The following is a 25,046-nucleotide window of genomic DNA, read 5'->3' on the forward strand; positions in this document are numbered from 1 at the left end:
CAGGGGCTGCGCTCTTATACACACAATTGTGATTATCATTGATGCATGGATGAAGAACATTTCTTCTAAATATTGTATAGAAAACAGAAGCTTAAAATATCAATTAATTCATAACTATATGTACACATGTACGTGTACATTGTCATCAAAATAAACAATGAGTGAGAGAGTATTTATTAAGGTGGAGAGTGTGACCTAGTTCAGTTGAGGAGTAGATACCAGTAAAGAATATGAAGCTTCCATTGATCGCTCTGTGTCTCTTGTCCTTTATTCTTATAAATGCTGCTGAAGCAAACTATAGGAAAGACTACTGTGGCAACCAGGAATTTGTGCCATGTACTAAATACCCTCATCTTCACTGTGGGAAGCGTTTCTTTACCCTTTCTTACAATGGTGGGAAGAAGCACGTTAATTTCATAGGGAAAAAAGGTGCCATGTGTAGCAACGTCAAGAAGGTTCTGGGCTCTCCTGGCCAATATGATAATTTTAACACAGTTCCTGCAATAGCAAATGCCATTATAAAATTTGATGACAACGAGTGTCAAAAACTATTTGAAGAAAGGAATAAGAATGAAGGGCTGTTTCAAGAAGAGGATCCTAGGTTTGAAGAACTGGGTCTAGGTCCTATTGCTAGAGAACAGAGTTCTGGTCCTATTGCTGAAGAAAGTGTTTATGACTTCAACAAGAATCGTATGGATAAGAAGCATAAGACGGAAGATGATGAGGAGGAGGAGGAAAACAAGAATGAGATGAAGCCTCACTGGAAACAAGAGAAGGGATATCACCAAGATGATGATGATGATGAGGAGCAAGAATGGAGAGAAGTGGAATATAGGGATGACAAAGAGCAGCCTGACTGGAATTAAAGACACATTCAGAACTGATACATGTACATTACTCTTAAATACACTTTATACAGTGACTTTAGAGCACATTCGTAGCTAGTTTATAGTTTTTTTTCATAGCAATTTTCAATAAAGGCTTTTCTGTTAAAAATAATTGGTAACATTAATAACTAAGAGATATAATAGAATGAATGAGTTAATTAATTACCTCCTGACACAACACAAAGGCCACCTACATGTACATGTACATGTACATGTACATGCACAAGTTATAGCAATCTACTCTTGGTTATAGCAACCTAGTAGCAATGTTATATAATGTGAATAGTAAGGCTTTGGCTAAATTGCAAGAAATAATGACTAAATTAAATGTTGTCGAAAGCTCAACACGAACAAAATTGGAGTCTATTAAAAAACAAAAAACTAGGAGTCTAAACTACTTTAAATATTTATAAATATGATCACAAAATTATTCTTTCAAATCAAAATGTATGCATAAATAAGGCATACAAAACAAAGAATCAAAGACTATAGTGTTTGTGTGAACTAGCTGGCTAAGAGGAAAAGGCCACTTATCATTTAAAGCTAAGAAATTGCTTGATCATAACAAGGCTACACCCATGGTTTTGTCCAAAAAACGATATGTGCTTACTATCAAAATATATTCCTATTTCCTTATCTATAGAGGTCATTGTTTATACTTTCATGTTTATCATTGCTGTTTGCATTCAATACAACAATAGCACTGTGATATGAGAACATCCTGTTTACTGATACACAGTATACTGTATAGCACTTTATTTTGGCAGCGCTTTATTTTGGCAATTTTGTTGTAAAATTGCAATTGGCGGTTTTTAATTTGGCGATTTTTGTGTACACATGCATTACTGAGCATGCGCATTAATGATTGGCGGTTTTAATATTGGCGATTCTGCTTGCAAACCACCAATTGCCAAAATAAAACTCTGCCAAATTAAAGCGTCATACGGTATTTAGCAGGATCAAAACACAGCTACATTATACGCATAAAACACATAAACATAATATACTACAATAGTAATCTTTAGATTAAAGTATAGCAGAAGTTACTAACAAATTGTTAATGTAATTTGGAGGTCGGTGAATTAATTGTTGCCACATGCCATGAGTAATATTCAAATCGGCCGATTTTATTTTAGCGAATTATCAAATTGTGAAATTAATAGTTACATCATACATGTGCATGTATGGATATTTAATGAAACATTACCTATACATATACTGTATAACATACATGTACACGCGTATATGGTCACAAAATGGCCTCTAGTGAATATCATAACATCAGGATCTAGTATAAAAGAAGCATACTACTAGTGGTAATTCTGTATACTTCGAGACAGGAGAAATTATTATCACATAGTACATATACATGTATATGATGCATAACCATCTCATTGTATATTAAAGTAAATTCTTAGTGACTTGTTGTCCTTAATGTAGTCAATTAATAACAGCTGCATCTCAGGGGACAAAGAATAATAAATTACTGCGTGTCACTGTTAGGCAGTAGATCAGTTGAGTTACCAACAGTGAATTACATGCAGTTCAGTTGTTGACAGTTAATTAGTGAAGAAGAGTATTTATTGATTACCAATAAGTATTTATCTATAGCTGGTTTCACATAAACTTGATAGTCGCCATTTTGCAATTTGTTTCATTGCAACCACACCCACAAAAATATTTATTCAGAAAGCTACCACATTAGATCATTGATTTTAAATAGAGAGTAGTGCACACATGGGGTGTGACCAGAATAGGCGTGACTGGAGACGTAGGTACATACATACAGAGGGAGGGAGGGAGACTTTGCCTGAGTGGGGCTCACTCATGCTCGCCCCAATTATGATAACATTCGGTGCAATTGACAACTTAAATGTTAATTACATTAGATGCGCTCTAATACACACAATTGTGATTGATGATTATCATTGATGCATGGATGAGGAACATCGCCACTAAATATTGTATAGAGACAGAAACTCAAAATATCAATTAATTCATAACTACATGTACATGTGTACATTGTCATCAAAATAAACAATGAGTGAGAGAGTATTTATTGAGGTGGAGAGAGTGACCTACATGTAGTTTAGTTGAGGAGTAGATAGTAGATACCAGTAAAGAATATGAAGCTTCCATTGATTGCTCTGTGTCTCTTGTCCTTTATTCTTATAAATGCTGTTGAAGCAAACTATAGGAAAGACTACTGTGGGAACCAGGAATTTGTACCAGGTACTAAATACCCTCATCTTCACTGTGGGAAGCGTTTCTTCACCCTTTCTTACAAAGGGGGGAAGAAGCATGTTAATTTCATAGGGAAAAAAGGTGCCATGTGTAGCAACATCAATAAAGTTCTGGGCTCTCCTGAGCAATATGATAATTTTAACAGAATTCCTGCAATAACAGCTGCCATTATAAAATTTGATGACGACGAGTGTCAAAAACTATTTGAAGAAAGGAATAAGAATGAAGAGCTGCTCAAAGAAGAGGATCTTACGTTTGAAGAACTGGGTCGAGGTCCTTTGGCTGAAGAACTGGGCCCAGGTCCTATTGCTGAAGAAAGTGTTTATGACATCAACAAGAATCGTATGGATAAGAAACATAAGACAGAAGATGATGAGGAGGAGGAGGAAAACAATAATGAAATGAAGCCTCACTGGAAGCAAGAGAAGGGATATCACCAAGACGATGATGATGAGGATGAGGAACAAGAATGGAGAGAAGTGGAATACAGGGATGACAAAGAGCAGCCTGACTGGAATTAAAGACACATGCAGAACTGATACATGTACATTACTCTTAAATAAATTTTATACAGTGACTTTAGAGCACATTTGTAGCTAGTTTATAGTTTTTTTTCATAGCAATTTTCAATAAAGGCATTTCTGTTAAAAATAATTGATAACATTAATAACTATTATCATAAAGAGATAATGACAAACTGTGATAGAATGGATGAGCTAATTAATTACCTCCTGACACAACACAAAGGTCACCTACATGTACATAAACATGTACATGTACATGCACAAGTTGTAGCAATCTACTCTTGGTTGTAGTAACCTAGTAGCAATCTTGTATAATGTGGATCGTAAGACTTTGCCTAAATTGCAAGAAATAATGACTAAATTAAATGTTGTCGAAAGCTTGACAAGAACAAAATTGGTGTCTATTAAAAAACTAAAAATTAGGAGTCCAGGCTAAACTACTTTACATATTCATAAATATGATCACAAATTTATTCTTTCAAATCAAATTGTATGCATAAATAAGGCCGGTAGACAATACAAAGAATCGAAGACTATTGTGTTTGTGTAAACTAGCTGGCTAAGAGGAAAAAGCTACTCATCATTCAAAGCTAAAAAATTGCTCCATCATAAAATATATAGGAAATGATATGTGCATAATTTCTATTTCCTTATTTATAGAAGTCATTATTTATACTTTCGTGTTTATCATTGCTGCTTGCATTCGATACAACAATAGCACTGTGATATGAGGATATCCTGTTTACTGATTCACAGTATACCGTATAGCGCTTTATTTTGGCAGCGCTCTATTTGGCAATTTTGCTGTAAAATTGCAACTGGCGGTTTTTAATTTAGCGATTTTTGTGTACACATGCATTACTGAGCATGCGCATTAATGATTGGCGGTTTTAATATTGGCGATTCTGCTTGCAAACCACCAATTACCAAAATAAAAACTCCGCCAAATTAAAGCGTCATACGGTATTTAGCAGGATCAAGACACAGCTACATTATACGCATAAAACACATAAACATAATATGCTACAATAGTAATCTTTAGATTAAAGTATAGCAGAAGTTACTAACAAATTGTTAATGTAATTTGGAGGTCGGTGAATTAATTGTTGCCACATGTCATTGAGTAATATTCAAATTGGCGGATTTTATTTTAGTGAATTATCAAATTCCAAAAATACTAGTTACACGTATGTACGGATACTTAATGAAACATCCGCTATACATATACTGTATTATGTACAAGTGTATACGGTCACAAAATGGCCTCTACTAAGTAATATAACATCAGGAATCAGGATCTAGTAAATGAAGCATGCTACTGCTAGTGGTAATTCTGTATACTTCGAGACAGGAGAAATTATTACTACATAGTCCATATACACGTACTGGTATATGATGTACACTTGTAACCATCTCATTGTATGTGTGAAGTAGACACTTAGTCGACTTGTTGTGGCTAAGTATAATGTAAGGTTGGCCATGAATAACAGCTGCATCTCAGGAGACAAGGAATAATAAATTAATGCTTGTCACAGTTAGGCAGTAGATCAGTTAAGTTACCAACAGTGAATTACATGCAGTTCAGTTGTAGACAGTCAATTAGTGAAGAAGAGTATTTATTGAGGTCCAGAGAGTGACCTAGTTCAGTTGAGGAGTAGACACCAGTAAAGAATATGAAGCTTCCATTAATCACTCTGTGTCTCTTGTCCTTTATTCTTATAAATGCTGTTGAAGCCTATAAAGAATACTGTGGCGGCAAGAAATTTTTGCCAAATAAAGATCAATACCCTCATCTTCACTGTGATAATAGTTTCTTTACCCTTTCTTACAGGGGAGGAAACGATCATGTTAATTTTATAGGACGCAATGGTCCCCAATGCAGTAATGTAAGAAAAGTACTGGCTTCTCCCTCTGAATATGACGATTTTGACAGATATGAGGACATAAAAAATGGCATCGAAGCATTCAACAGGGATTATTGTGGCGGCATCACTGTAGCACGCAATAAGAACGAAGAATGGTTAGTAGAGGAGTATCCTGTGTTTGAAGACAACAGTAACCATAAAGAATATTATCAAGATGGTAAGGTAGTGGAATACAGGAAACCTTACAACAATCGTAAAGAATACGCGTACGACCAAGAATATAACGAGGAGCAGGGATACGAGGTTGAAAGGAAGCCCTACTGGAGGATGAGGAGGGACTATCACAAGAAAAGATTCTAAGAAGGAGAGATAAAGGAACTTACATTCATTAGTGCATGCCTCAGAGCATATTAGCAAACTAGTATTAGTCATTTTGTAGTTTTTTTTTCATTAGAAAGATTCAATCATTAGAGAATAGATTTTGCTATAAGAAAACTTGTTAAAAATAATACGTATTAAGAAAGAAAATGCAGGTGTGACTCTATTGCAGGTTTTCTCACAAGAATCCATTTCACATTTACAAAAAAATGCACTGTACAATCGCACAAAATAAAATTATAAAGTTATTCTAATAAAAGCCCATCTATTTATTCTATTAAAATATTAATTTCCATAGCAAACACAGGAAGCCATTGAATTCTGCTATTACATGAAACAAGGTTACATTTAATAACGAGATCTATTAGTTTTTAAGAATTTATTTAGCAATTTATCAAAGCAAAATCACTAATTACATGTACATGTATGTACGAGTACTTAGTGAGACATTAACTATACATATACTGTATAAAGTGAGTGTGTACATAAAATGGTATATCTCAAGTAATATAACATCAGGATCTAGTAAAAGAAGCATGCTATTGCTAGTGGTAATTCTGTATACTTTGATACACGAGAAATTATTACTCCATAGTCCATATACACGCATCAGTATATGATGTACACTTGTAACCATCTCACTGTATGTGTAAAGTAGACACTTAGTTGACTTGTTGTGGCTAAGTATAATGTAAGGTTGGCCATGAATAACAGCTGCATCTCACGAGACAAAGAATAATAAATTAATGCGTGTCACTGTTAGGCAGTAGATTAGTTGAGTTACAAAACAGTGAATTACATGTAGTTCAGTTGTTGACAGTTAATTAGTGATGAATGCATTTATTGAGGCTCAGAGAGAGTGATCTAGTTCAGTTGAGGAGTAGATACCAGTAAAGAATATGAAGCTTCCATTGATCGCTCTGTGTCTCTTGTCCTTTATTCTTATAAATGCTGTTGAAGCAAACTTTAAGAAAGACTACTGTGGCAACAGGGAATTTGTACCTGGCATTAGTTACCCTCATCTTCACTGTGGAAAAGATTTCTTCACCCTTTCTTACAGTGGAGGAAGCAAGCATGTTAATTTTATAGGAAGCAAAGGTGTCCAGTGCAGTAATGTCAAGAAAGTATTAGATTTTCCCTCTGAATATGGCGATATTAACAAACACGAGGAAATACAAAATCCAATCAGAAAATTCTATATGGATTACTGCGAAAGCATCACTGTACCATGCGATACGAGCAGTCAATTATTAGCAAAGGAAACTCCTGTGCTTAAAAACAACAGTAACCATAAGGACTACTACCAAAATAACGAGAAAGGGGAATACAGCAAACCTTACAACAATCGTAAGGAATACGTGTACGACCAAGAATATAACGAGGAGCAGGGATACGAGGCTAAAAGGAAGCCCTACTGGAGGATGAGGAGGGAATATCACAAGAAAAGATTCTAAGGAGAGATAAAGGAACTTACATTCATTAATGCATGTCTCAGAGCATATTAGCAAACAACATGTAGTATTAGTCATTTGTAGCTGTTTTTAGTATCATTAGAGAATAGATAATATAGGATTTTGCTGTAACGTATTAAGAAATAGAATGCAAGTGTGATTCTATTGCAAGTATTGTCACAAGAATCCGTTTAGCTTTTATAAAAGAATGCACATTTATTCTATAATAATAATAATAATAGTCATAGCAAACCCAGGAAGCCATTAAATTCTGCTAAATGTATTTACATGAAACAAGGATACAGTTAATAATGAGATCTATTAGACACACTGCAACATTTGTTGCAAACACCGTATAGCAGGTAATTTTCGGTGGTTGAAAATTTCGACTGAAACCAGAAATGACTTTAGAATAAAAATTCGTTGGTTTTATTTTCGACTAGGCAAAAATAATTGATTTTATGTCTTCACTAGCATCTGTAGGACTGATAGCATTACAAAGAGGTCCCCTGGTCCTGTGGGTCTGGAAGAGATTCATTAGAAGGTGAGCACCGTTTTCAGGGCCATCCATGTTTATTGATCATGTTATTAATAATTTATTATGGCCACACCTATCTTCAAAATTAATTTTCATCAGAATTAATTTTCGTTCAGAATTAATAGCAACGAAACAGACGAAAATAAGCACCAGTCGAAAATTACTCGCTATACAGTAGTTGCATGCTATACACAGTTTATACAGGAGTCAATGAAGCTTGAAACATAATGCAAGCAATAGAACTGTTTCCTATTAGTTTTTAGATTTTATCATGCATGGCCATCTCACTGTAAAGTAAACACTAGCTTAGTTGCCTTGTCCCTAAGTACAATGTAAGGTTGGCCATGAATAACAGCTGCCTCTCAGGAGACAAAGAATAATAAATTTCTGCGTGTCACTGTTAGGTAGATTAGTTGAGTTACTGTAATAGTAGGAACAAGCTAGGACAGGCATTTAATTTTTGTGAACCATTTAAGAACATTCTAGATTATTGGAGATCATCCACAGGAGGAGAGGAATAATTACAGCTGGTTGAATGTCGGGCTGCAGTTTGCTGATGACATGTTTCTACAGGAGGGAAAACAAAGAAAAAAAAAGACAAGGTCACAGAAGAGACAAGGGTGGTATGAACATGCAAGGAAAGAAGAGGAGAAGCAGAGTACTACTTCAAGGGAGCATCAGAGTACTATTTTGAAGGAGAAGCAGAGTACTGCTCCAGAGGAGAAGCAGAGTACTACTTCAGAGGAGAAGCAGAGTACTACTTCAAAGGAGAAGCAGTGTACTACTCCAGAGGAGAAGCCAAATACTACTTCAAGGGAGCATCAGAGTACTATTTTGAAGGAGAAGCAGAGTACTGCTCCAGAGGAGAAGCAGAGTACTACTTCAGGGGAGCATCAGAGTACTATTTTGAAGGAAAAGCAGTGTACTACTCCAGAGGAAAGGCATAGTACTACTTCAGAGAAGAAGCAGAGGACTACTTCAGAGCAAGGACAATGGATACCAGGAGATGAATTTCTATTAATGGATGAAATGTTTCCTAAACCTAGCGAAGATAGACCTAAGAAAACTAGAGCAGAGAGGAGAAAAATAAAATTGACCTGGAAAAGGACAGAAAAGATGGAAGCAGCGTTACTTAAGACGGAACAAGAGAAAGACCCAGAGGTACAGATACGGATCCAGAGGGAAGACCCACAACAAATAAAAACGATTGGTGGGAAGAAACGTAGAATCTGGCAGCCTAGAGACTCCCCAGGGACAGGGTATGCAAAGATTACTATACCGAAATCATACAGGAGACAAGTTTTTCATGTTAAACATCTGAAGATTTTCAAAGAAGGTGAGCCTGACATGTGTTGTTAACAATGTCACTGAAGATGGTAAAGACATGGAACATAAGAGGGGGCGAAATAGTGCAAATGCAGATACCCTCTCAAGAATAGTTGTGCTTCGCACTGAAGGAGATAGAAATGTAATATAGTATAACGCTTTATTTTGGTGATTTTGCTGCAAAATTGTAATTGACGGTTTTTAATTTGGCGATTTTTGTGTACATGTGCATTACTGAGCATGTGCATTAATGATTGGTGGTTTTAATATTGGCAATCTTGCTTGCAAACTGCCAATCACCAAAATAAAACTCCGCCAATCACCAAAATAAAACTCCGCCAAATTAAAGCGTTATACGGTAGTAGGAACAAGCTAGAACAGGCATTTAATTTTTGTGAACCATTTAAGAACATTCTAGATTATTCTTTTTCATATACTGGACTATTCTTTTATGTTTCCTGGAACATTCTGAACTAGAATGTTCCAGATTTGTATCTTGCTATAAATATGTGATTCTTGTAAATAGTTGTTGTTGTGGTTCCTTTCTTGGTAAAAACATAATAGTAAACCACTTACTTCTGGTGAACACTGTTACAGTTACACAACAGTGAAATACATGCAGTTCCGTTGTAGACAGTCAATCAGTAAAGAAGAGTATTTATTGAGGCTCAGAGAGTGACCTAGTTCAGTTGAGGAGTAGATACCAGTAAAGAATATGAAGCTTCCATTGATCGCTCTGTGTCTCTTGTCCTTTATCCTTATAAATGCTGCTGAAGCAAAGAGCTATAAAGAATACTGTGACGGCAGGGAATTTTTCCCAAATGGAGAAAAATACCCTCATCTTCACTGTGGGAATGGTTTCTTTACCCTTTCTTACAGTAAGAAGGACAAAGTTAATTTTATAACAAGCGGTGGTATCCAGTGTGATCGTGTAAGAAAAGTACTGGACGCTGGACATATTAACAAATATCCGGAAATAAGAGCTAGAATTGAAGCATTCAACAGGGATTATTGCGGCGGCATCACTGTAGCAAGCAATAAGAACAGAGAATGGTTAGTAGAGGAGTATCCTGTGTTTGAAGACAACAGTAACCGTAAGGAATACGTGTACAACCAAGAATATAACGAGGAGCAGGGATACGAGGTTGAAAGGAAGCCCTACTGGAGGATGAGGAGGGAATATCACAAGAAAAGATTCTAAGAAGGAGAGATAAAGGAACTTACATTCATTAATGCATGCCTCAGAGCATATTAGCAAACTAGTATTAGTCATTTTGTAGTTTTTTTTTTTCATTAGAAAGATTCAATCATTAGAGAATAGATATTATAGGATTTTTGTTATAAGAAAACTTGTTAAAAATAATATAAATACGTATTAAGAAAGAGAATGCTAGCACGATTCTATTGCAAGTTTTGTCACAAGAACCCATTTCACATTTACAAAAGAATGCACTGTACAATAGTATAAAACAAAATTATGAAGTTATTCTAATAAAGGCCCATATAATAATATTCATAGCAATTGAAATGAACACAAGAAGCCATAAAATGCTGTATTTAATAACAGGCATTAACAGCTATGAGTGATGACAAGGAAGAGGATGTTTCAAGGTTCTGGTGTGTAACACATGACAATCTCGGGGGAATTTCATTCGTCTAAACAGGGCCATCCCACAACCTATTAGCAACTATAATCTAAAATATGTTCACTATACAAGCTATAGGAACAAATACTACTTAATACTCAGCCATAGAGATAACTGACAGGGCCACTACCACTGCCACAGTCCACAAGGCTATTAAATAATGAGACCTACATGTACTACATGTAGTTTAATGGATTGAACACTGCGTTGCAGCTATCTACACAACTGGTCACTTATTACATGTATGTGTACATGGACCGTATTTTACCAATTAAACGCCTGGGCGTTTATTTTCTAGCAACCAAAAATTTTATTGAAAAAAATAAATAAAAAAGATACTTTGAGTGGGATTGAACCGCCAACTCTAGGCAAGTTGGATCAGGCTCTAATAAGCACTTTGGAGCTATCTAAACACTGGAGCATTATTTTTGGTACAAATATGCGTATCTATAGCTAGAATATATTAATGACAGACGTTTATTTGGACCAGGCGTTTATACGGTAAAATACGGTACATAATATTATAAGGTACAGTGTAGAACATACAATTTTTTAACCCCTCGCTCTTACCTCAATTAATTCCTCAGTCTCGTACTGAGGTACAAATACTCTCTTTACATTATTCTCCAGGACAGAGAGTATCCCTCCCATCTGTCTTAAGCCCTTCCTCCCTCCTCTTCCTAACCTCCTGCTAGCAAATAACTTGAAGCCTTCGGCAGGTCTCAGTGGCTCGGTATAGCCAGGTAATAGCAGGGTGGATGTCTTGATTAATGGTAGCAATAGAGAAATCTAATAAAGTTATTATATAAATTAAAAAGTCACTTAATAAACTTGCTTAATAGTACAAAAAAACAAATAAATAAATAAATTAAATAGATGTACTTGAACAACTTAATACTATAAACCCATTAATAATTGCAATCCATAAATTTAACCATTTAAACCTTTGGCCCAATTTCGTTAAAGTTAATGGTCGTAAATATGATTTGTCAATGTGCATGTACATTTGGTTTGTACATAAAGGTTACTAAATTACATTAAACTTGGATTTACAGTACTACAAAGAGCACGGAGAAAAGGAAGAAAAAGAGAAAGAGACTAACCACATCTGGTGGTGCAAAGTCAATGTCCTCAAGCACAATCCATTGCCCAGCCAGGACTGCCTAAAGACAAGAACAATAACACATTACTTGTATTAGAAGTGAAGTACCTTCGTCAATATTCCAGGAAGCCATACAAATTCACCAGGGATAGCTGTACAACTAAACGTACCCAATAAAACCTATAAAGAATTATAATACTCTCAATTAAATATTAATATTAAGATTATTTTTGAGTAATCCTCTTGTTTAATATTAAAACTATTTTAACATTATATTATCCTCTTTTTTAATGTTAATATTATTAATTTTTACAATTAAAATTGATACCTTGCTATCAATCTGTTCTCCTAAATGTACAATTATCAGGTCCTCTTCCTTTTGATGAAGTTTTGCCAAAAAACGAAGCAACGAGCTCTTACCAGACCCGCTCTCACCTTCTAATAGTACACACTCGCTATCAACTAAGAGAACTAGCAGTTCGTCAATCAAACTCCTCCGTGACGGAAGAAATACAATCTTTAAAATGATAAATTTAAAAAAGGGAAAATTAGAATGCACCTCTGGATCTCTAGCCCTGTCTTTATAGGTCTCTTCCAATGACAAAAATGAGAATAATCTTTCATTAAAAAGACATTTATTTTTTACCAAAAAAACCTATTAATTCACCTTTTAGTACTTGCCATTACTTCCGTGGAAACAGCAAGTAATCCGTCCTAAATAGAGGATAATTGACTAGTTTCTTGTTGAGTTTAAAACCTTACTTTTCTCTTTATAATCACATCATTCTCCATGACAAAATGAGAACACGTGGTTACTTATTGGCATTCATTATTCATTAATTGAGCATAGTGAGAGGCGTGGTTTAAACTAATTTAATTAGCTACATTTTTTGTAAACAAAGAGTGGAGCATTCTCTTCTTTCTCCATGCCTCTTGTTAGGCCCAGCTCCTCTTACTCCTCGACAAGGGACAACAGGGACGGGTATCAAAGTAACGAGAGCGCAGACGATGAGATAGAGGACCTCCAAATACCACTTGTACCAGCAGAGAGCCACTCATCCTCCACTCTTAGAACTAGACCACGACCTATTAAATACCCCAGACCTCATTCCCACTTGTTCTTTAGTCCTACAACTGGCCGGAGCCTGAGAGGAGGCAGACACACTAGGAGATACGAAAACTGTTAGTATGAATGAAATTACATGTACATGACATGACAATTATGAAAATTAAACTTACAGATTCCGAAAGTTCTATATCTTGACGTACAATACATGAACATGTACATGTATGTAGATGTATTAGAGTAGGTGTACATGTATTTAGAGTACATGTGAGTTGAAGGTCATAATAAACGTATATCTTACGATGTATGTGTCTATAGTTTAAGGTCAATGAACACATGTACATGTACTTACATATTTATGATTGTCACATGCAAAGCATGCAAACAGACCATGTTGTACATGAATTCATGGTTTATGATGAATACACACCTGTTCTTCACATGCTAAGCATTGTGTCAATGCCACAATGCAATGAATATTTAAATGCATATTGATGTAACATGAATCTTCAAATTAAAAATACTTTATATTTTTTTATTATTTTAATTGTTAGCTTTGTTTCTCAAGACTCTATTCCCCCTGACAGAGGAAGAGATAGAGGAAGACTATCAGACGATAGCCCCACAGCACCATACCTCATTCACTCAAGTATTATCGGATAATCACAAACAAATAGTGAGAGAGAAATAATAATAATAATAATAATAATAATAATAATAATAATAATAATAACGTTAAAAATGGCTCAAATTTTCTGCATAGTGTAAGGTTTTAACGATATGTATCAGATAGAAGTTAGAGGTGCAGTTTTTATGTGCATGAGCTATAGCCCTGGGATTTTATTTAGATTTTGGCATAATTATTTTTCAAAATGGCTATATACACTGTAACTCGAGAAATTTAAGTTGGAATCAGCTCAAACTTTCTACATAGCATAAGGACATCAATATGTATCAGAAAATGTAATAAAAATTTGGCGCAATTTTTTAGCCATTTTTTGAAAAAAAGCATGGGCTATAGTACAGGGTAATTTTCAGATTTTGGCTAATTTTTTAAAATGGCCATAACTCAAAAAATTTAAGTCGGAATCAGCTCAAACTTTTTACATAGCATAAGGACATCAATATATATCAGAAAATGTAATAAAAATTTGGGGCGATTTTTTAGCCATTTTTCGGAAAAAAAGCATGGGCTATAGTACAGGGTAATTTTCAGATTTTGGCCAATTTTTTAAAATGGTCATAACTCGAAAAATTTAAGTCGGAATCAGCTCAAACTTTTTACATAGCATAAGGACATCAGTTTGTATTAGAAAATGTAATTAAAAATGGGGGTGATTTTTTAGCCATTTTTTGAAAAAAAGCAGGGCTATAGTACAGGGTAATTTTCAGATTTTGGCCAATTTTTTAAAATGGTCATAACTCGAAAAATTTAAGTCGGAATCAGCTCAAACTTGCTACATAGCATAAGGACATCAGTCTGTATTAGAAAATGTAATTTAAAAAGGGGGTGATTTTTTAGCCATTTTTCAGAAAAAAGCATGGGCTATAGTACAGGGTAATTTTCAGATTTTGGCTAATTTTTTTTAAATGGCCATAACTTGAAAAATTTAAGTCGGAATCAGCTCAAACTTTCTATGTAGCATAAGGACATCAATATATATTAGAAAATGTAATAAAAAATTTGGGGTGATTATTGAGCCATTTTTCAGAAAAAAGCATGAGCTATAGTACAGGGTAATTTTCAGATTTTTGCATATTCTTAAAAATGGCTATAGCTTGAAAAATTTAAGTCGGAATCAGCTCAAACTTTCTACATAGCATAAGGACATTAATACATATCAGAAAATGTAATAAAAATTTGGGGCGATTTTTTAGCCATTTTTCGGAAAAAAGCATGGGCTATAGTACAGGGTAATTTTCAGATTTTGGCTAATTTTTTAAAATGGCCATAACTTGAAAATTTAAGTCAGAATCAGCTCAAACTTTCTACATAGCATAAGGACATCAATATATATCAGAAAATGTAATAAAAATTTGGGGTGATTTTTTAGCCATTTTTCGGAAAAAAGCATGGGCTATATATAGTACAGGGTAATTTTCAGATTTTGGCCAATTTTTTAAACTGGCCATAACTCGAACAATTCAAGTCGGAATTATTTCAAACTTTCTACACATCATAAGGACATCAATATATATCAGAAAATGTAATAAAAATTTGGGCCGATTTTTTAGCCATTTTTTGGAAAAAAACATGGGCTATAGTACAGGGTAATTTTTAGAAATTAGCATATTTCTTCAAATGCTTAAAAGTTATTGTAATTAATTAATTTTTCTGTGCTATAGCTATGGGAGAGATTCTCCAAACTAGGCGAAGAGGAACAGTTTGATTTGTTAAGAAAGGAAACAGTGAGTACTAGGAAAGGAAAGAAGATAAAGAAAGATAAATATTATGAGTCACTTGAAAGGATTACTCCACAGATTCGTAGTTTACTCTTACATGATAAACGTCTACCGCAAGTACATAGACATAATATGATATTCACGCACAAATGCATGTACATGTACATGTATAAACAATAATACATATATGTGACTTTGATAAGGTGGTTAATCACTGTACACCTTTAGCATAAATTTATTGTACCGAGAGCCTTAACTAAAGCATGTGCATGTACATAAAGTATATTTTTCCTCAGTAGCTATTTTCTGATTACTAAAATTTATTTTTTACTCATGTACATATTTTGATATGAAGTATCTTTCTGTTAGGGCTTTATAGAAGATATAGAGAAAGAACTTTATGAATATTTTGACGATGACCCATCATCTATTATAGTTTATTTAGGACTTACAAGGTAGAGAGGGAGGGAGAGGGAGGAAGGGAGAGAGAGGGAGGGACTGAAGGAGAGAGCAGTGGTCAGGAGAAAGCAAAATCAAAATGATAATTATTTCTTTATCCTCTCTCTCTCTCTCTCTTCTAAGTTACCATAGGATGCTAATTCATGGGATATGTCAATACAATCACTACACTTCAGAGAGTAAGCCCCTCTAATTATATAGTCCAATTAGTGAACTCATTGCAGCATATCACACTGATAAGAGCACTGCTTACATTATGGTGTCGTGTGACACAGAAGAAGTATCCCCCATCCCTCCCGTCCCTCTTTATAAGCTACTGCAAGATAAGAATAGGAAGACATTGTATTAAGAGCTGGCACTCTCACTAATAATTATATTGCTTTTGGCAATAGTGTATCATAGTTCTCGGTTATTACAATTATTAATTTTTTTGCTTAAAATAAAGTTAGTAATAGTATCTTAAATTCGTAGGATGTGAAAATGTCACTTTATATTTTACAATTATTTTTTTGCTTAAAAAAGCAATTTTTATGAAGTATTTTCCACTTTCTATTAATTAACTCACGTATCAACTTTCAGACGTTAATGAAAAGAATCATTTTATAATACAATGACAATGATAACAGTCTCTCTCATTCACTGTCTACATTTGATTTGGCATTCCTAATGACATCACGAAATGCTTCACAGAAAAACTTTACAGATGAAGGCGTATCGTCATTCCCGGGTACAGCATAAGTGACAAGTCTTGGATCACTGTCACTGTCAGTGAGACAAACTGTTGGTATATTACACATTATGGATTCACGGATTGCCTGGACATTGGTATGCCAATTGAGTAATACGACAAGATCAGGGAGTCGACAGGTTTTCAGCATCACTTGTGAGTTTGTGAAGGTCCCTGGTCGCCAGGTGGGGCTTAGGTAGTACTCGCCACAATCAGTGGCTGTGTCACGGATTAGTCTATCAAATTGAGAGCGACTGTTAACAAAGAGAATGACTCCTAATTGGAAGAGAGGGGAGAGAGAGAGAGTGAGTTAAAGAGAGAGAGTGAAAGAGACAGAGAGAGTCAAATATGAGAGAGGAGGAACAAAAGAGTTATTTAAAAATTCCACATGCATTAGCTTAATATCGTACAGTAGGAAATTTTGGAGGGACTAAATTTTGGCGAATTGCTAAATTTTGGTGATTGGCGAATTTTAATTTGGCGAATTTGTGGCCATGTGCCATTGAGCATGCGCATAATGGCTCAAAATGGCAGATTTTATTTTGGCGAATGGCTATCAAAACGCCAAATTCGCCAACTTTAACTACCTCCAAAATTTCCTTCTATACGGTATTTTGGAGGGCCTGTATAAATCTTGGCTAAATTATAGCAAGACTATTCTTGATTATAGTCATTGGTGATTTTTAATTTGTCAAATAATTTGTACAAAGCAAAAAGCATTTGCATATTAATTTAAATCAAAATGGCTAGTTTTGTTTCGGCGAATGATATTATTTTAACTACTTAAAAATCACCAGTATAATAATTATTATCAATAACAATTATGAATTACCTTTTTTCTCTGCTATCAGTCCTGCAACCAGCAGTGCTCGCTTCAAATGCTCAGAAGTGATATCTAAATCAAAAATTTGTATCTTCTCTCGTAGACCCCAAATATAATCCTTCATCAACTGGTTGGACACGCCATGTTTGTGGCCCAGGTGCATTCTGGCCTCAAAAAGCTTCCTAACAGTTACAATTTCGTTTATATTGAATTTATCATATATATCAGATGCTGTATTGCTGTTTTCCTCAAATGATATGTCAACTTTTGCTACTGTATCTAAAATTAAAAAGTATCAAAATCTCTAGCAATACATACTTTATTATTTACTTGTGCAAAATCTGCATAATCTTAAAGCTGGAGATGACTTTAGCAAAGCTCTGAGGAACGCCATGTTTTTAGGCGTGGCTTGAGAGTGTAAAACCACGCCTAAAATTCCCATGCATCTACACGTGGTTTTAGTATACTAAATAATGCTATAGATTACGGGATTTACGAAAAAATCCGCCAAATTGCGCCAATTTCAACATGTGGGTCAAAATTCTAAGAATTCATTAAGGTAATTAACATGATAGTAAACATTATAATTGATCTATTTGTGATCAGGAAGTGAAGCTTCAGCAGAAATAATATTGTGCTCGCGGGCATCAACTGACTTTGTTAATTACTGGCCAATAATGACAGAATTAGATGGACCTAACATCCTATGAGCCATTAATACTTAGACGTAAGTATTTTCTTTGATGTACAAGTTTTCTACACTATTCCAGTACTTTGATGCTACTGTCACGAAATTTTTTGTCCGGAGCAAAAAATTGTCCTAGCTCTATACTTCCACGTGTATTATAAATATAAACACTAAACCCCAACCCAACCCTAATGACCTAATCTAAACTGTACTGTGTATATATAGTAGCCCGGACAACAAATTATTCCATGACACTACCACATACACTAATTAATGTGGGTGTAGTTTAAATTAATGTACTGATATACTAACTTTGTGTTGTATATGATACATGAGAATTTCCTTTAATCTAACTCTTCCTGCCAAAGGTTGTTCCCCTTATGTGTAGGAGTATTGGCAAGAGTATTAATAATTATAATAGGATCATGTCAAAGTACATTTACATGTAGTACATGTAGTAGCAAGTCAGTGACTCCTGTTGGACAAGGCATGTTAGGACTGTTGGCCTCATTGGTCATAAGTGTGGGGGATTCACATTGCTACCAAATTAGGCATGAAATAGCTGCATCATACTTCACTGACAAATACTTTTCATTCCTTGCTATATGTAGCTAATAAGATATGTTATTGTTCAACATTCATGCATGGGTACTTATTTTGTCAATGATCAGACACATCAGTAATATGAACATCCTATTCATGTAGTGTATACAAAGTTTTATTTAAGCTGAAAGGATAACTTTATAGTGCTTGCTTTCAATGTTTACTTTTACTGTGAATGTATTTAATGTGGCACTTTTGGTTTCTAAATAATTTCAATTCAATAATTTAAAGGAATAAATAGATAACTATATATGGAGCTATTTTGAAAATGAAGATAGCACTTCTAGTTCTTCTCTTTATAATGATTCTTCATTTATTTCCTGATACTGGTAGTTAGCATGGACTATTTCTCGGTATTGTTGGAGGACAAAGGTAAGCATGGATATTAATACCAACAGGATACCAATCCCAGAAAATGTCTGTGCATAATAACAAAAATGAATTAATAATAGTAAGTACCAATAATGAAATAATCTTACAGCAGATGTTATGAGCTCTCCACCATGAGGTAAACCCTGACCACCATACTGGTATCCAGTACAACTAAAAGAGCTAATAGTGAAATCAGATTCCTCTTTTAGATTACTATATGTCTCACAGGTCTTTGCCCAACCAGCTGAAACCACAAATGTAGTAATGAATAAAGAGACAATGGCCACTATTAAGTATAGTATCTGTCCTATTCTAACTGGCAATGCCCTATAGAGCAACAAAGAGTAACAATAATTATATATATATCTGAGTGGTCTGAGCTTACAGTGGTTCTGTTCTTCTTGATACAACTTTGACTAGCTCTATGAAAGTTAGGAGAGCTAGACACATTGTAGCAATAATGATGCTGGCCAGACTCAGCTGGCAAGTCGATACATTATAGTTGAGCAAGCTCCTGTTTCTAGCTTGAGAGTCAGTGATGAAGAGCCTGCACTTTGTCCCACTCTCAGTGTTAGCTTTGATGAGACCGAATGATACTCCTGCTGCTCCCAGTGAACAGATAAGAAAGGAAAGTAAAGTGATCTTCCATAGGAATTGTTTAACTTCTATCATTCTTACAATAATCTAGTTAATGAAGAAAATACTAGTGACTGCTCATTATATACATATGTAGCATACCAGTCTTACCACAATGTTTACCCATGTCTGCATGCCTGTGGTTTCTATTATAAAGTTCATCATATTTCCCTGAACTCAGGAAGAATAGATTCAATAATACAGACAGGAAATGACATAATCTTCAGCATGATTTATAACTGAGAATTGCTTCTGTGGTCCAGCCCCTAGGGCCTATACTCAGAAGCTCTAATATTAGAGCATAATTATTATATTTATTTTCTGAGTAATATGTGAACATTGAAAGCAGAGGCCTTAGCTATTACTAATGCTATTATATTCTTTCAATTCAAAGTTATAACAAATCCAGGGAACACAAATTTTAATTAGGAGTTAGTAGTTAGTTACTTTACACAGCTGAAAGCATATGCTAGTGTGAATTAGTGCAAGCTAATTAAGAAGTGTGAACTGGAATCAGGTTTTATAGTTTCAGTATACTGGTGCAACTATAATTTTTAATATTCTGAAGTATATATACATGTACCATGTATACTTAATGATATGGATCGCTACTATAGCTAAAAACTGATTGTTCGTTTGTTTTAATGAGTCATTTATTGATCTACTGTCAAAAGATCATATCATTGCAAGGGTGTCGCTGCCTAAGGGGCAGGTAGGGCAATTGCCCTACCAATATTTTGAAGATCAGTAGCCATTTTTATTAAAATTAGTTATTAAATTATTAATTTAAGTTATAACTTTCAATTACTGTTTACTTCTTTACACATACACCAACAACTAACTAATAATGTAGATTACAGTCGGTAGTTGAGCAATTTTATTGCTGGAATTGAACGCCGTATGAATTTAGGGTGTCACTAATCGATTAATTAACCAAATTGGCCACACCCACTATGAATATTGATTAGATACAGCAAAATTTTTCACGCGCTTTGTGCACAAAAAAATTCTTCCCTTATTTTTGCCCCACCAATCTTTCAAGGCCAGCGACGCCCCTGGTTATTGACACTATATGGTACATCCTCTTGTATATTGTATTATTGGATCTAGTTAATTGGGAACTGTAAACATTTTTAAATACTAAAATGATATGGATTGCTACTAATGATCGTTCATTTGTTTTAATGAGCCATTTATTGATCTACTGTCAAAAGATCATATCATTGACACTATATGGTACTTAATTGGGAACTGTAAACATTTTTAAATACTAAAATGATATGGATTGCTACTAATGATTGTTCATTTGTTTTTAATGAGCCATTTATTGATCTACTGTCAAAAGATCATATCATTGACACTATATGGTACATCCTCTTGTATATTGTATTTCACATAAAAAGACTGCATGAGAGAGAGAGAGAAATGAACTTCTATGAAATGACGAAATTTAGTCATTATAACTGGAATTACATAATAGCAGTAGTAGAGTAACACTATGAACAGTTATTACATGTGACAATGAAGAAAAAACTTTAACGATCGCTCAGTAACACATAAAGGAACTTGTGTGGCATATGTTACTTATGATTATGTATTGTAATTGTAAAAATACAATTTAACATTAATACATGATGAAATAGTGAGAACTCTCTACAATGGTGAGAGTACAGTTGTTGACAATAGGCCTTGTTATTTTTTACTACAAAAATGTGATACAATGATAATGCTTCTTTACCTTGTCAAATGACAATAATAACTGTAAAACTAACAATCACACAACACTCCTCCAGACACTCATGATACAGTGTTAATGATACACAAAACAAATTATGCATTAATTGTTCTATAGAAAGACTATTGATATGTCGTCAAGTGACAGATTTTATGTACTGTGTATTTGATTTTAGGATGCAAAAAAACTTTCAATAACTGAAATAACTATTACACTCTATAACGAAAATACAATTATGCTTGCAGAGTTATGTTTTAGAGCTAATCAGTTCATTTCAAGGCAATTTCATGACCATCAGATTGAAACCTTTGATTCTGAGGCCTCACACGAAATAGTTGTTGCATAAACAACAATGAAAAAGCTCCACTAGTTAAAAAAACACCAAAACCAGCACATACCTATTGGGAAATATTAGTCATAGCTTGTATTCTGTTACTCACAGCAGCAGTTATGATCTCTGTTCCATTTGGTTGATATGGTCCTCTTAGCAATTCACCGCGAAAGAATTGTGGTCCAGTGCATTCAATGTTAAAGAATGATCTTGGAGTACCACCTGAGCTTGTTATGTTTTTGTATGTAGCACAGGTCTTTCCCCAACCAGCTGAAACCACAACCATGGTAATGAATAGGAACAAAATAGAACCAATAAAGAATCCAACTTGAATAATGTTAGCAATCAACCTAAAATGGAATACAATTATACAAATAATTAAATAAGCTATATTGAACTTACATTTTGATATTTATTTGAAATAAAACACTGATTAGCTCAATGGCAGTTAGCAGAGCCAGACATATTGTAGCAATGGTAGCACTTGCTACACTCAACTTACAAGTGGGTACATTATAATCTACCAGACTTGAGTTCATAGCTTGAGCATAAGTAATGAAAAAATAACATGTTACCCCATCATTAGTGTTAGTTCGAATGAGACCAAGAGAAGTACCAGCAGCTCCCAATGACAATAGAAGTATCACAAAAGTGACTAAGGAAAGGACCTGCTTGACTGTGGATGCTCTAGGCATGCTTGTATAAAGATATTGTCTGCACTGATAATATTCAAGTTATTAGATCTATCTTTTTATATCCATGAAAAGTTTGAAGAGCCACACCTCCATTCTGAACACTACTGAGAACTAATGATAAGTTTTTCTTACCAACGATTAGCTAATGCTGGTTTGCAGCTTAGCGTAGTGAATGCTTTTATTATTACTCACATGCTGCATGATAAATGAAGATTGAAAATATAACAGCATGTACCAATTAAGTTGTTTATTTCAAAATAGTTATTGTATATTTGCTGTGCATGAATGTCTTTGTAATGTGAAACCATGATAAAGTAGTTTCAGTGTCTTTGATGTGCATCCATTAGTGACTGTGTGTATATTAACTTTTTTCTTTATTTTATAGTTCACCACATATCAATGTCTACTTATAAACTTACTCAAATGAAATAATGCCCAAATGTAAATGTCCGGATGTGAATGATTATTGTTTTGATTGGTGGGAGGGAGGCTTTGGCTTTTGTTTTATGTATGGTATCCCTACTCTATAAAATACCACTACTAGCTACACTACCTAATTTATTGTAAACAAAAGCATGTTATGCATGTGTGGTTCTGTAAATGATGCCGATATAGACATTTTGTGACAGTTTGTGTATTACAGATACACTCACATAATAATAATTAGTGGTCTGTTGATTGTTACAAGCATTGTGAAGGAAAAAATTTTCCATCTTTATAATTTTTCTGATGCTATACAGGTACATGTTCTTGTGTTGCATAGAAATTTTGATGAATTTTTGCTCAAACTTGCCAAACTCTGTCAAAAATGACTGCACTACATGTACTTATGAAAGTTAATTCTGATCAAATTTGGATTTTTATGAATTTTTAAAATTGCTTTGAATTGGGGCCAAAGTCCCTGTACTATAGCACAGTCAAAAATGGCTATAGGCATCTACTAATTACTCCAATCCTGGCATTGTGTTGTTATAGTGTTCCTAATAATGTATTTTTGTGTGTGTCCTTTGACCCATACCTTATACATGTAATCAAAGTAGATTTCATCAGCAGTTATTATAGTACTCTTCTTACATATTATATGCCTGTATGCATTTGTTAGTACATAATGATATTTCATGTCACTCACTAAAACAGGATTGCATCAATTTCAATGGTTTAAAAGTCTTGAAATAACTTTATCTGCTAATAATATAAAAGCAAGACCATTAAATTGCATATTTTATAATGGATAATCACCTCCTATGAAGTGTTTATGGAATTTGTAAACTGAGGACTTTGCCCTCTGTTTACAAATTCCATAAAAGCCTCATAGGAGGTGTTTATCTGTTTTATACATATTCATGGAGATATAGCTATGATAAGTGGTTAATTAGGCTCAAGCAAATGTACCAGTTACACTTGGAGGAATATGGTCTTATACTTGATGTTCCACCTGATGCTCTTCCTCGTGGTTTTATGGCTGAAATTACTGTTAGTATTCTGGTGAATGACTTCTATATAGCGGTCTCCATAGCATTTGGACACCTCATTCATATTATTAACATCAAACAGAATTATATTCATGAATGGTTTAGAGACTTTTTAAAGATCCTCTGACAAACTACCGTAGTACAGCATTCATAAATGGCTATACATGTATTAAGCTTATAGAAGTGCAGTAGTTCCCCTGTAGCCCCATCAATCAGCCACTTGCCCGTGGTATTTTCATAAAGATAATGAAATCTTCCACATATATCATATTGCAGCAATTAGAAACTAAACTCTTAAAATTTATTTGTAGCATAATATGCCCACATAAATTCGAGAGTGCAAGCAACGTCTATAGGAATGGCATTAATTGAATTGTAGCATTCAGTTATTACCACATTCATCAATGCAACAATATATGTGAATGCTTGCTGTTAATTTAAAAGAAATTCCCTTACTCCAAAAATTAATCAATAAGAATTAGATGTATCACTTAAAAATAACAATAGCACTACATTTGTTTCAAATCTATTTAATTAATGGATAAAGAAAGCTTCAGTACTAATTCGCTAAAAGGAAATTAATCATCATTGTCATTGCTCTCCATGTTAGTGCTCAGCTCCCTGGAAAAAAAGCTCTCGTCATTAGACCTGATGTACTGTTGTTGTGCAATATAGACACAAAGAGCTCCAGCAGCAAACAGAGCACCAACACCAGCAAATACCTATCAGGAAAATAATTATTATTAGCATGTGACTGTAGCTTAATTACAGCAGCAGTTATGATTTCTGCACCATTTGGTGGAAAAGGGCTACCTCTAGAACCATAGATATATTGTGGTCCAGTGCAGTCAATGTTAAAGAGTGAGCTTGGAGTACCACCTGAGCTTGTTATGTTTTTGTATGTAGCACAGGTCTTTCCCCAACCAGCTGAAACCACAATCATGGTAATCAATAGGAACAAAATAGAACCAACAAATATTACGACTTGGAGAATCTTAGCAATCAACCTATATGAATGGTATGAAGTAGTAAGAAAATAAGCTACTCTACCACTGAACTTACGTTTTGACATATA

General features: G+C 34.4%; 5 protein-coding genes across 9 annotated transcripts in view; 1 reads left to right on the forward strand and 4 right to left on the reverse strand.

Annotated features, from left to right (window-relative positions):
- Window positions 1-3,812: 3,812 nt before the first annotated feature.
- Window positions 3,813-12,669, reverse strand: LOC109584775 (midasin-like). Its single transcript, XM_020000630.1, has 7 exons — window positions 12,629-12,669; window positions 12,521-12,578; window positions 12,290-12,478; window positions 12,070-12,141; window positions 11,963-12,022; window positions 11,430-11,648; window positions 3,813-3,990 (listed from the first exon to the last, which is right to left on the reverse strand). Exons 1-7 carry the CDS (start codon window positions 12,643-12,645, stop codon window positions 3,931-3,933), a joined length of 675 nt encoding a protein of 224 aa, XP_019856189.1. The 5' UTR covers window positions 12,646-12,669; the 3' UTR covers window positions 3,813-3,930.
- Window positions 12,670-12,828: 159 nt separating this feature from the next.
- On the forward strand, window positions 12,829-16,353 carry LOC100639917 (R3H domain-containing protein 4-like). The gene is made up of 6 exons (XM_003388996.3): window positions 12,829-13,143; window positions 13,582-13,703; window positions 15,374-15,547; window positions 15,800-15,885; window positions 16,013-16,068; window positions 16,114-16,353. Exons 1-6 carry the CDS (start codon window positions 12,888-12,890, stop codon window positions 16,236-16,238), a joined length of 819 nt encoding a protein of 272 aa, XP_003389044.1. The 5' UTR covers window positions 12,829-12,887; the 3' UTR covers window positions 16,239-16,353.
- A 109-nt stretch (window positions 16,354-16,462) lies between these two features.
- LOC100639665 (28S ribosomal protein S2, mitochondrial-like) lies at window positions 16,463-17,850 on the reverse strand. Its single transcript, XM_003388994.3, has 3 exons — window positions 17,770-17,850; window positions 17,449-17,718; window positions 16,463-16,892 (listed from the first exon to the last, which is right to left on the reverse strand). Exons 1-3 carry the CDS (start codon window positions 17,831-17,833, stop codon window positions 16,522-16,524), a joined length of 705 nt encoding a protein of 234 aa, XP_003389042.1. The 5' UTR covers window positions 17,834-17,850; the 3' UTR covers window positions 16,463-16,521.
- A 1,073-nt stretch (window positions 17,851-18,923) lies between these two features.
- LOC109584768 (uncharacterized) lies at window positions 18,924-19,774 on the reverse strand. Its single transcript, XM_020000617.1, has 3 exons — window positions 19,488-19,774; window positions 19,210-19,429; window positions 18,924-19,149 (listed from the first exon to the last, which is right to left on the reverse strand). Exons 1-3 carry the CDS (start codon window positions 19,772-19,774, stop codon window positions 19,027-19,029), a joined length of 630 nt encoding a protein of 209 aa, XP_019856176.1. The 3' UTR covers window positions 18,924-19,026.
- A 1,863-nt stretch (window positions 19,775-21,637) lies between these two features.
- LOC105313950 (uncharacterized) overlaps window positions 21,638-25,046 on the reverse strand; it is a 24,419-nt gene continuing 21,010 nt past the window's right edge. Inside the window, exons 1-3 of one of the 5 annotated variants that reach the window (XM_020000626.1) lie at window positions 22,207-22,518; window positions 21,914-22,154; window positions 21,638-21,871 (exon numbers count right to left, since the gene is read on the reverse strand). In XM_020000626.1, the coding sequence (XP_019856185.1) occupies window positions 21,743-21,871; window positions 21,914-22,154; window positions 22,207-22,499 (663 nt within the window). In that variant the 5' untranslated portion in view covers window positions 22,500-22,518 and the 3' untranslated portion in view covers window positions 21,638-21,742. Of the gene's footprint in view, window positions 21,872-21,913; window positions 22,155-22,206; window positions 22,519-24,466; window positions 24,694-24,740; window positions 24,979-25,033 lie in introns of those variants that run through there. The other 4 variants (XR_002186167.1, XM_020000625.1, XM_020000623.1 and 1 more) reach the window with 4 other exon arrangements.

The sequence above is a fragment of the Amphimedon queenslandica genome, unplaced genomic scaffold (assembly GCF_000090795.2).
Source record: "Amphimedon queenslandica unplaced genomic scaffold, v1.1 AMPQUscaffold_13168, whole genome shotgun sequence".
NCBI classification, from domain to species: domain Eukaryota; kingdom Metazoa; phylum Porifera; class Demospongiae; order Haplosclerida; family Niphatidae; genus Amphimedon; species Amphimedon queenslandica.

Excerpts from the sequence above, each read along its gene's own strand:
- LOC109584768 (XM_020000617.1), bottom strand. The coding sequence starts at position 19,774 with ATGATAGAAGTTAAACAATTCCTATGGAAGATCACTTTACTTTCCTTT. Across the intron at positions 19,430-19,487 it reads TCAAGAAGAACAGAACCACT|GGCATTGCCAGTTAGAATAG; the intron begins GTAAGCTCAGAC and ends GTTGCTCTATAG. Across the intron at positions 19,150-19,209 it reads GAGAGCTCATAACATCTGCT|ACATTTTCTGGGATTGGTAT; the intron begins GTAAGATTATTT and ends TATTATGCACAG.
- LOC100639665 (XM_003388994.3), bottom strand. The coding sequence starts at position 17,833 with ATGGCGTTCCTCAGAGCTTTGCTAAAGTCATCTCCAGCTTTAAGATTA. Across the intron at positions 17,719-17,769 it reads ATTATGCAGATTTTGCACAA|ATACAGTAGCAAAAGTTGAC; the intron begins GTAAATAATAAA and ends TTTTAATTTTAG. Across the intron at positions 16,893-17,448 it reads ACTGATAGCAGAGAAAAAAG|GAGTCATTCTCTTTGTTAAC; the intron begins GTAATTCATAAT and ends TCTTCCAATTAG.
- LOC109584775 (XM_020000630.1), bottom strand. Across the intron at positions 12,023-12,069 it reads TTCCTGGAATATTGACGAAG|GCAGTCCTGGCTGGGCAATG; the intron begins GTACTTCACTTC and ends TCTTGTCTTTAG. Across the intron at positions 3,991-11,429 it reads AGACTGAGGAATTAATTGAG|GCAAAGTCTTACGATCCACA; the intron begins GTAAGAGCGAGG and ends CTTGCAATTTAG.
- LOC100639917 (XM_003388996.3), top strand. The coding sequence starts at position 12,888 with ATGCCTCTTGTTAGGCCCAGCTCCTCTTACTCCTCGACAAGGGACAAC. Across the intron at positions 15,548-15,799 it reads ATGATAAACGTCTACCGCAA|GGCTTTATAGAAGATATAGA; the intron begins GTACATAGACAT and ends TCTTTCTGTTAG. Across the intron at positions 15,886-16,012 it reads GTTTATTTAGGACTTACAAG|TTACCATAGGATGCTAATTC; the intron begins GTAGAGAGGGAG and ends CTCTCTTCTAAG.